General features: G+C 45.1%; 1 protein-coding gene across 1 annotated transcript; it reads left to right on the top strand.

Moving 5' to 3' along the window:
• The first annotated feature begins 3,987 nt into the window (after nucleotides 1-3,987).
• Nucleotides 3,988-11,258, top strand: LOC104081614 (MAM domain-containing glycosylphosphatidylinositol anchor protein 2-like). The gene is made up of 3 exons (XM_009584439.1): nucleotides 3,988-4,377; nucleotides 9,611-9,716; nucleotides 10,439-11,258. The coding sequence occupies exons 1-3, from the start codon at nucleotides 3,988-3,990 to the stop codon at nucleotides 10,525-10,527; spliced, it is 585 nt and encodes a 194-aa protein (XP_009582734.1). The 3' UTR covers nucleotides 10,528-11,258.
• Nucleotides 11,259-11,567: the final 309 nt, after the last annotated feature.

Below are 11,567 nucleotides of genomic sequence, written 5' to 3'. Positions count from 1 at the left end.
TGAAGGGAGGGTGTAAAGAAGATGGAGCCCAGAGGTGCTCAGGGACAGGACAAGAGGTAATGGGCACAAATTGAAATAAAGGCAATTCTATTTAAACATAAGAATTTTTTGTTTTTTTTTTTTGTTTTTTTTTGCTATGAAGGTGGTCAAACACTGGCACAGGTTGCCCAGAGAGGTTGTGGAGTTTTTGTCCTTGGAGATATCCAAAATCTGATAGTACATGGTACTGGGCAACCTGCTCCAATCTACCATGCTTTGAGCAGGGGTTTGGACAGTACAACCTCCAGAGGTGCCTCCAACCTCAATGATTCTGTGATTCTGTGTGAAATATTTAATTGGTAATATTTTTTTCAGAAGAGTTCCATTTAGTTAAGGATTAATTCCCTGTGGATAATTCTAAATCTTATTGCTAAAACAGATTGACTGTTTTATGACAAGCTGTTAGAAGCCTTGACCCTTCACCGCTGCAGAATTTGCTTCTTGTCCCCATTTGGGAATGAGCGCTGCCAGTCGGGGCAGCTCTCAGCTGTAATATGCACTGCCAGCTCATTGGTTTCTTCACAAGAGCAGGATAGGAGCTGCTAACCAAGACTTCGATATGATCTCCGTGCTGAAGGCTCTCGCTTTTGAATAACCTTGAGCTGCTGATTCTTGACCTGATTTCACTGAAAATTTGAAGTGTCTTGCAGGGGAATTTGGCTTAAATAAATTCCAGCCTGTTCCTTCCTTGGGCTTGGGGACAACGTGTTCAGGGAAGATACGTGGCCATTAAACTTTGATTTTTCATCCAAAGTGCTGTAGCATTGTTCAGCAGACTTTGGTGCTGCAAGTCAGCATTTCCGCTGGGTTGCTTTATTCTCCCTAGTTATCAGTATCCATAAGATTTCCAAGCAGTATTAGGGTTATTATTCCCATGTCTCAAGGGCAAAGTACTTTGTTTCCAAAACAGTTTCGGTGCTCATCAAAATGTTTCTGCATTTCTGACAAGGTGTTGAAGGATCCCTAATAAAATGGAAATGGAATGGAATGGTGCTCTGTTGCTGGTGTGGACTGGTCTTGGAGGCTTAGGGGAAAAGATACTTCTTCCTCCTCCATTCTTAAAAATGAGTGACCCCAGTGACATCAATTTGAGAATATGGCTGCTGCACTATATTGAAACGAAACAGCCTAGAGTTTATCCAGCTCAGCTGCTGTGCCTGCTGTTCGCGTCTTTGGTGTCTCTGGAGAAGAGGCTGAAAATTTCTGTAGCGATAAGGAGAGGTACTTGGGAGCCCTTGCAGAGAGCAGAGCACGGATCCGAGATTAGCGCTTACGCTACAGCACAGGTCTGACGAGATAAACAGGGACCTACATCCCATGCCGTGGCAGTTAGATTCATAAAGATGAAGTGTTTCTTTACCTGAAATAGTTGGGTCTTACTTACGAGTCAGATTGTAATTCCTGACGGATCACACAGTGCTAACTCTGAGAGTGTTGGCTGCCAGAGAAAATGCATGCGCTTCGCTCCACATCCTTCAAAAGGAGAAGGTAGATTATCCGTAAAGCATAAGAGAAATAGAAGTTCCCATTACTTGATTTGCAGCAAACAATAAGCCATTGTTGGGGAACAAGAAAATGAAGAGTCACTGTCCTTACTGTGCCTCTACGTTGAGACAGAAAGAGGCTGTAATTCCATTAGAGCTGTCACCATCTTTTAAAACAATCTATATTTCCGATTTTTCCATCTACACCCCAAAATGGGGCATTTCTAATTGACGCTCCAAGAACAATAATTTTTCTTATCATTAGAGAGCCCTCACAAAACAAAAAGTGGAAGCAAACGGAGCTGTCAGAGCACACTGTGAAAGCTGTTTGTGTTCGCACAGTGATGAGCGCTCCAAATGTCACCCCAGTGTTGCAGCTGGCAACGTCTCTGGAGCACCCCGCACTCGCTTGTCAGGATGCTGTCAGAAAGTAAACTTTATTCCTTAATTCACAGTTGTTACTCCTGCCCACTGTTTCTGTCTCCTGCTCAAGAGTCACTTCATTACCTATTTGTCTGGAGTTTGGAATAGTTTTTTTTTGGACACACCTCAGTGTGAACCCTATAACCAACCCGTCCTCCCCCACAGCATCAGCTTTGCCGTGTAACTTTTCCAAAACCTTACTGGCAGAATTTCAAGGATAAGCATCTGTTGCAGATGTCATTAGTTAAGTTTTCAGCGACGTTTTAGGCAGATGTGTGTGCCTATCCAGCAATGAGGGTCCGGCAGGTACCTCCATAGTAACCAACACGCTGGGCAATAACTGAGCATATATGGTACTGTAGTGGCTATTTTGTATTTTAAGTAAGACTGCTATCATCCTGCTATTGAAGAAATTATGTGACACAGAGAGGCTGAGTATGCTGTGAACAATCTTAAATCTCTGTAACCTCAGCAGTGGTGGAATTACATGCTTTTGATACCTAAATTGTTCAGTTATTCCCAACAGCCCTGCGGCATGGGCTGTATCAGGCTGCACAAACAGGTGAAACAATTAGCCAGCTATTCATCCCTTGCTTGATATGGGCATTGATTTTTGTCTTTAAGAAAAATAACATTATATATAACTCTATTTTTTAAATATAGGTAGTCTTGTCTAAGACCCTGCCTTTTTTTCACACCGTAGACCTAGCACAGTTGTCAAAAAAAGTCTTGGAGAGAAGCAGATGGGAAGGAAGGGTCTCCCTCCTTGTTTAAGCCAAATAACATAAACCTTGCCCGAGAGCTGTTGTTGCTATTTGGAAGAGGGCTGAGGCTGAGCAGCTGCGACGTGTTACTGGGCTGGGCTGCAGGGCTGCTCCGGGGAACCCTCCTGAGCATTTCCCTTCTTGCAAGCCCTTTCTGTTTCAGGTCTTTTTGTTTTACCCAGTAGTGTGCGTGTAGGCAGAGACAGACTATCCTTGTTAAAAGCTGTGATTCCTTTGTGCTGCTTCTGCACCCTCCCCTGCATTTGGAAAATAAAATGCTGCAGGGGGAGGCAGGTGGGAGACACGGGGCCGCCCAGTCGCTCCGGCGAGCATCGCTTCCCCCACCTCCTTCAAAGAAGATGTATGGCCTCATTCTGGGCACCCTGGTGAAATAGCCGTGACGAGAATATTTGCTGCTCCATTTCGTGTTTAGCCTTATGTTTTTCAAGGCCCTGAGTTTTGCTGTTGCTAGAAATAAGAACTTTTTATTAGCAGGAGCTGAGTCACTGTGCAGCTGCCTTGGATCTGAGAGGTTTCATTGCAAATATAATTTGTATGAGCTTCCCAGCTGCCATTCCAAACGCCCTAAAAAAAGTGGTCTTGCGTGAACTTGACTGTCTGAACTTTCTCCAAAGAAGGCAAATGCAATGATTTACATAGCACAAAGAGCCACCACTGCCCCACACCTCTGCAGATAACAGCGCTGAGCAAGAAGGAACAAAATCTCCAAACTATGTGAATTATTGAACCCTGCTAAATGAAGTCGATGTGTTTGCTGTCTCTCGGTGCACCAAGACACAAGAGCCAGACACAAGTCTGGCTTCAGTTCATGGTCTGAGCCAGCGATGTTAATGGGAGAGAAGGGCTGCCGAATGCAGACGATCTGTTACGTATTGCAAATAATGTCTGTGCTGGAACCAGTAACTTAATGGTTGTTGGTGGGGAAAGACCCAGGGCTGTGGGGTTTCTCTCCACAGTGAGGGACAACTTTTCCAAGGTTATTTGAACTTAGAGGATTATGTTGTCCTTCAAAAGTACTCCTTAGTAGTAGTAAGGGCATCACGTCTATCTCTGAGATAGATTTGCCAGGCTCTCTGGCACTCCATTAGAAGTTGGACGGTCTTTGTAAGTGAGAGCTAAGCGTAAGGCAACCAAGTTGCTTATTTGTCCGTGGGTTAGGAGGTTATAAATGCCTCGTTGGCACTAAAGCACACAAAACTCTTTTTTGCCCACCTCACCCTGGGAAGCCCCGTGTCCTTCCTGAGCTGCAGGGAGCAATGGGTGCGACTGCCCTGCCCGCACACTCCCTGCGTGCGCAGTTTGCCGCTGCTGTGGATTCACATCGCCAGTTCACGGTGTTCCTAAGTTTTAAAGTTTTTGAATATAGGACAAGAAACTCTCCACATCCACTCAGACCTAGCAGAGGTCCACGCAAAATGGGAAGCGGGGTGAGCAGGGGACTGCTGCTGTACCCAGCCCAGCATCTCTGCTCCATCAGAGAGCCTAACCAATTCCAGTTCTCCACCTCTCTTCTAGGAAGCTTGAACGTTTACCTGCGGTTGAAAGGTCAGACCGCGATAGAGAACCCATTGTGGTCTTCAAGTGGAAATAAGGGACAGCACTGGAACCAAGCCCGCGTTAATATAAACCCCCCGACTTCATTTCAGGTAATGGCTCGTGCATCGCACGCTGGGAACGGGAGTATTCGGTTTTTGGAGGGGGGGGCCTGTGTACGCTGACCCTTTGCTTCTGACACAGGATTTCAGCTCTGAAAGCCGCTTTATGGACAGGTAATTGCTTTCCTTGCTTTAAATAGGTGAGCACCATAGAGCTTAATAATGCACACTTTCATGGCAGAACAGCAGCTATTTGCTTGAAGACAAAATGTCTTTCAGTTTTCAGAAGATACTGTTAGCCGATATAAAATGTTTTTTTAATTTCAGATTAGCAATTGGAATACAAAATTGCTTCCTGTGAAAAATATTTAGAGTCCATGGTGTAGTGACTGTGTTATCTCTTGAAATACATGCATTTTCCGCAGAAAAAGGAATGACTTCTGAGTCTTTGCTGAAAGGTACCAAAGCAGCAGTGCTGCCTGCGCGGAGCCCCTGGTGCGGCAGAGCTGCACGCCTCATTCAGTGGGCGCATGCAAGCTATGACAGGTTTTCACACATTTCATTTTCGGTTTGACAGTGAGATGCTGATAGACTATTATGGGCAGTTCTCATTCACGCTGTGAATTCTTTGTAACTGGAACAGACCCAAAAAGGCAGCTGCCGCGAGCAAGCCCTCGTGTTTGAGGCTGGGAGTATCGGCGTGGAAGACGGGAGTCACAGGCTGTGCCCTGTGGTGCAATGTTCTCCAGGCTCCTCTGTCCCCTCTGTAACCTCCAGGTCCCCTGGGGGAGATAATGGCTTTTGGGAAAAACAGCAAGTCAAAACTGCTGTCTTAAACATGCAGACTGGGATTCACTTTATGGGTAATTACTGATCCTGACCCTTTGTTTTTATTTCCATGCATGAGAGGCAATGACGGAAGAGAAATGATTCGGCATATGTGATCGCAGAAGCATTGCATGGGGGGAAATAGGAGGAAAACTGAAGGAGAGGGATATGCAAAGTATAGCGTTACGTGATGTTTGAGTGGAACAAAGTGGCAGAATTGGGGAAGAAGAGGCAGAGAAGAGGGATACGAGTGTTGAAATACACTTAGAGCATGGGACTAAGTACAAGGGAGCTGATCAGAGTGATGAAGTCAGGATAAATCCAAGAAAACTGAACAGTGAAATATAGAAGAATGATTCAGTATCTGAACACGACTGGTAAGGGGAGAGACGAGACGGCTGGGGAAGCTGAAACCGAAGTGATCGCAGTTGTGTCTGAGAGGGATTCCTGAGACCTGGGACGGGCTTTAGCAGAAGTAGGGGAAGGACGCAGCTCCGGGCAGAGAGATGCAAAGGATTTGGCACCAGCAATGCAGAGGAGGGGAGGAGGGTGATGGGGTGCAAACCTGGGGTCACCTCATCAGCATGGAGAGGAAGGCATGGGTTTGGGTGGAAGGGCAAGCTGGGGTGTTTGCCTTGCACGGGGTCAGCCGGGTGAGGTATCGGCAGAGCAGCCGGCAGCTCCCGGTACCCGGGTTGCTGCTTGCACCGTGGAGTCTGAGGATCGGCCCTTGCATGGGGCCCCGTTGTTTTTAGAGGAGTTACAGGGGTCACTTCTGCTACTGGTGCACCTCACTCGCATTGCTTTAAAACCACGTTCACTAGCTGGTACACAAAATGGAAGCTCCTCTGCTTGGCTGTTTTTCACCTTTTACATTGTTGTGTTTAAACGCTTCAGCATAAAATGAATGTAAAGCCATGAAGCTCTGCACAAATACAACAAATAAATGTCAGAGTGGTAGGAACCTTAAATTACTTTTTTAGCAGCTCTTGCATCAAACAAACTTTATTTTCCGTTTAGGAGTCTAAGCAGGAAAGAATATAAACCTCCCATTTAAATTTAAGGAGAGTGAATTGAAGTGAACCTTTGCAGTAAAACAGTACACTGACACAGAAATTAAAACTTTTTATAGGTTAATTTATATGAGTAAAAGTGCAGCCCAGCTTTGTTTTATACCTTCTCAGTCCCCGTGATATATAACAAAGCTTTTGTCGTGAGGAACTGAGAGGACTACAGTGCTTTGAATTGGAAAAAGTATTGCATAAAAGCTATCTCTGTAAGATATTCACTTATTAAGTATTTTTAAAGAATAAGCACAAAAAAAGAGCACGTGGAAGTGATACATTGCACACTGGCATCTAGGAAGGTGTCAATTTTAGTTCAGATTTGAGCAGGAGCACTGCCACCGCCTCCAGCTACACTTTCCTTGACACCTTCCTGCGTCAAAGACATTTTTTTGCAAAAGAGGGGGTTTTTTTGCATTGAGGGACTGATCTGCCCTTAAGTAAATGAACCTGCTGGACCACTGAGATTTTTAGCCCCTTACAGCGAGTGTAAGGGGCTCACACCCTTGTCACCATGCTGTCCGAACGGGGACGTTCATGAGGCTCCTCTCTACTTCTTATTAGGAGACTGGCCAGGAAGGTAAAATTGGTTTGAAACCCTGTTGAAGAAGCACGAGCTGAATCCCCCAGAGACACTCGGGATAACTCTGGAGGCACTATTGGGGCTTATTTCCATTTCCCCTGTTAAGAGAGCGGAGTGGCCTTTGCTGTGTGCGTAAGCCCCTCTCTTCTTCAGCTAAATGCAGTATTTTTAACAACAGCTTTGTAAAGTCGCGGACATGCAGGTAATAGGTTTTGCGGGATATTGATAGGGGATTCTGATCATCTGGCACCTCCTGCAAATGGCAGTGAACTGCAGGCTGGATTGTGCTCCGTGCCTTGCCAACACTCATCTGCGGTGATTTGTTCTGAGCATGTGGCCAAGCTGGCTAATGGCAACCCGTCTCAGGGGCCCGTAAAACACACTGCCAAACGCAGATTTTAATTAAATGCTGGCTGTTGTATTTGTATAGAGTCCTTTTGTCTGGAAACAGTGTTTTTCATTATCAGGAAAGATCTGACTTTAAACTCCGTTGACTGGTTATATGCCTGCTGCCAAGGAGCAGCAGGGCAAGCTGCAGTTTGGGGGAGAAGAGAAGACACTTTCCTCTCGAGCTGAATACTTCCCATCATCAGAGGTAGAGTCAAAAAATTGTCAGAGGGATAATTACTTGAGACGCTGTTTTCAGACAACAGGGTAAATTATGGAAAAACTTACTGTTTTCCCAATTACAGTTCCCTGTTGCATTAATATCCACCTTGTTATAGTAATTAACCTACAGCGTCACACTTCAGTAAAATACAGATGGAGTCTGCTGCCCCAAATGCACAGCTTTCACGTTTATTTAGTGCTCCCAGCACAGACCTTGCCGCCTGGCTTACGACACAACAGGCAGGCTGTAAATACATGCCTTCGCCTTGCCAGCTTACCGCTGCAGGGTGAGGCACCTACGGGGGATGCTCAGCTTAGCCAAAGGACGAGATGTGTCTGTGACCAAGGTTGAGGGACGTGCCCTCCGTGGAAAGGCAGAGCGGAGACTTGCCTGTGCAATGCGACGGCTGGTGGCATCGTGCACCGTTGTGATGTGGTCCTTGGGTGATACGCATCCAGCTGGACTCGCTACCTGACCCCTGTGATCTATAGGGTCATCTTCCACCGCCCTGAGTGTTTACTCGTCATTTATAATGGAAGGTGTTCGTTTCTAACGAGCAGCTCTGGCTGAACTGTATTAATGAGCAAAGAAATGTCGGAAGCTGCCAAAAGAAGAGGCTTGGGTTTTTTTTTAGAGCCCATCCGAGTGCCCCAGACATCTCCCTGATGCAGTTAGATCATTATAAAGTGTAATTTAAGTATTTTGCTCCAGATGGAATTAATTTTTTTTTTTCAAATTGACTCTACCCCCAAGAGTTAATGTCTCCATTAGAGCCACAGCACGCCCTTACAAAATTCATTGAATTTCATGCATATATTGTTGCAGATTAAAGTTAAAAAACTTGTCATCAAAGTTAACCAAAAATATTTCAAAGGACTGAGGGCGGGGAGGGAGGAGGGAAAGGAGAGATAACTGTGCAAATGGTGCTGCTTGGGAAATATATTCCTTACATAATTCCTTCATCTCTTTAGAAAGGCTTTGAAGTTTTCTAGTGAATAAATTTCTCGCAACACAGAATGACTCCACTCTTCTGCAAAGCTAATTAAGCAGCAGTATGGCAGGACAGCATCACATCGGGTTTGAGGAAGGAGAGCGGATAACTTTGTTTCTTTAGTACAATAGTAATCCGTAGCTAATAACGAACATTACGGCAAATAATATTACTGACCTTGCAACAAGCCACCCATCTCCATACAGGCAACATTACCTTTCCCAGCTGTAGCAGTTGGGGTTTCAGGCTAGGACTATTTACAGAAGTTGATTAATAGGACCTTGAAATCACAGGCGTCCATTTAGCAAAGGTTAAAGCCTTAAAGAGGAATAAAATCTGTACCCTGACCCTCTCGGTGATAAAACACATCACGATGTCCTCTGATAAATATAAAACCATTCTTAGAAGGGATGAAAGCTTCTAGACGTGATGATGAGCCACTAAAAGGGGCAGGAGAGAAGTGGGGCTGTCACTGTCATCAATTCCTGCCACAGCAGGAGATCTGGGAGTTTAAAAGCCACGGAGGTGATTGCAGGAGATCACTGTGGGACCTCAGGGGATCCGAATCAAAGGTAGTCCCTTCCTGACCCCTTGAGATAAATACAGCTTTGCGTTATGGGTGAAGGGACACCAACATGGCTCCTGATGGTTGGGCCACCTTCAAGAGCCAGAAACCTCATTTTACTGTGGTGTTTTTCTGGCTCCTGTGTGTTTTCATGCAGCCTGTGGTCGAACGGATGCTCAGTCCTTCAGCACGTCGCAGATGCTGTTCTTCAAGCTGCGCCTCTGCCACTCGCTTCAGGTGGCAGGAGTTTCTACACCCCAAATCTCTTTAAAACTTCTCCTCTGTTTGATCCTGCTCTTTGCTCCAGGAATACCATACTTATCTCCAGGAATATCATAAGTACACATGTGACAGTTAGCATAGTGGCAAAGGTGACCTGGAGACACCAGGTAGACAGCTAGGCAGACGACTAGCAGCTCTGATATTTTTCAGCTCATTCTGAAGAGTAAAAGCCTCCATGGCTCACACATCCTCTGTGTTCACCTTACAAGTACGTGTGAACTTGGTTGCGTTCTTTTACACCATAGAAAGTGTTCATAAATCATTCCAGGCCCATCGATGTAGTTTAATGCTGTGCAAAATGCAGCTGAACATTTTCCATTCATCACCCTCTGATCCATTTCTTTTTTATATTTTTTTGCAGCTCATATTTGAAGGGATCCGGGGCCCCGGCATCGAAGGTGATATTGCTATTGATGATGTATCAATTGTGGAAGGAGAGTGTATGAAATCAGACCAACCGGCCAACAGTAAGTGGCTCTTCCACACGTGGGGGAGAGCAAATTGCTTCTCGTGGTTATAAATTTGAGACACCTTCTCAAACGGATTTTCTCCGGGAGAACAATGTATTGTTCGGTTCAGTTGGAGAGGCTTAAAGTGAAACATTTTCCTTGGTAGCAAGCTCTGGAGTCAGGATGTTTTTGTTCAGATAGGAGAATGCTGTTTTAGCAGAGATGCACGTGAAAGGCTGATGGGCGTTAGGCAGAGGCGAGAGCAGTGGGCTTGCACTCCGTACTGGGGCTGGGCTGGGCGGCCATGATGGGCAGACAGATAAAGCAACGTTAAAAAAATGTTCAGGGGGTCCAAACAGTATGAAATGAATGAATATCAGTGTTGCGATTCCCTGTGGACCTTGTTTCATCCCTCCACCCCCACATGTGCATTACAATACAGACCTTAACTACACAGCCAGGTGTTTTTTTATTCCAACGTCTCCAGCCTCATTCAGTCGGCGAGCGCTGTTCTCGTCCCCTCTTTGTAGGAGGTGACCTTGCGGAGCAGTGTCCCTGCAGAGACCAGGGGAGGTTGGTGGCACTCGGTGTGACACCATCCCATTGTCCTCCCTGACTGCCCCCACGTTGGTGTGCAGGACAAGTTTCGGTGGCTGAGCCCTTTATCTTTTAAGCCTTGTAGCAATGCTGACTGTGTCTGGGCAGCTCTTTAATTCTACCTTTTTCACCCCTTTTTGTAGATTTACGATCAGGTGCTGTTGGGACATTAGCGCATATACGACTTATCCCAGTTATCATCCTCATGTCTGTCTTAAGTCATCAGAGGTGACCTTATCCTGGCGGAGGCTACAAAAGATTCACCAGGCACTGGCATGAAGAAAGAGTCTTTGTAAAATGGACATTTAAAAACAAACTACCAAAGATTCCTCCACTGACTGACTCAAAAGTTAAATAAATACATAAATAAATTAAAAAAAAAAAATTAAAAAGCACTGGGGACATAAAAGGCATCACGGGAGTGTAACTCACTATGAACCACGCGTGAGAACGAGATCTGGCCTAAGTAAGGAAGAGACCTTCAGGTGCTTTTGTGGTCAATAATGAATACAGCGTCATCTGGTTGAACTCTCGGAAAAGAGCTATAGAAACCCTTGTCAAAGCACAAAGTCATGGCTGGTTTTGTTTCAAATGAATAGTTTGCTTGTTACCATGGAAACCTAATGGCCTGCCAAAAAAAAAAAAAAAAAAAGGAAGGAGAGAGAGAGGAAATAAAAACAAAAACAGAGAGAGAGAGAAACACCTCACTGTAAACAGGGTATGTGAAGAGCTGGCATTCATTTTCCCTTCAAGAAGGTTTTTAGTATAGAATTAAATAAATGTAGGCCCTTTCTACTTTGGCTGTCACCTCCCCTAGAGAATAACCGTAAATCAGAGCTGTTTTAAGACATTTATGTTTCATTTCTCATGGCTATGCTTGATAACTGTATGCTGTCTCCTTTTGCATGCATTACTATCCAGGATGTGCGACCTGGGCTTACATATTACACAGGCTTATCGGAGTTTGCTTGCGGCCACTCGAACACCCCTCTCCCCTCCCCAACTAAGTCATCTGTTCTAATGAAGTGAAGAAACCAAACCACCGTCTTTTATAAATTGCCATGGAAACCAAGTGCCTTCAATGAAACAAGCCTGATTTAAAAAAATAAATAAATAAAATAATAATAATAATTTCAACACAGAAGCTTGCACTGCTAAAATGTGGTTTGTGCAAACTATTTTCTAAACAAACTACGGAGCCTGGGTGTGCAGACTGCAGGCAAGGAGACGAAGCCGCTTCTGGAGATGGATGGACCTAAGCTGCTGCGTAAG

The sequence above is a fragment of the Fulmarus glacialis genome, unplaced genomic scaffold (assembly GCF_000690835.1).
Source record: "Fulmarus glacialis isolate BGI_N327 unplaced genomic scaffold, ASM69083v1 scaffold48278, whole genome shotgun sequence".
Classification (NCBI taxonomy): Eukaryota; Metazoa; Chordata; class Aves; order Procellariiformes; family Procellariidae; genus Fulmarus; species Fulmarus glacialis.
Note: the sequence above shows the minus strand (reverse complement) of the source record. Positions and strands in the feature narration are given on the sequence as shown.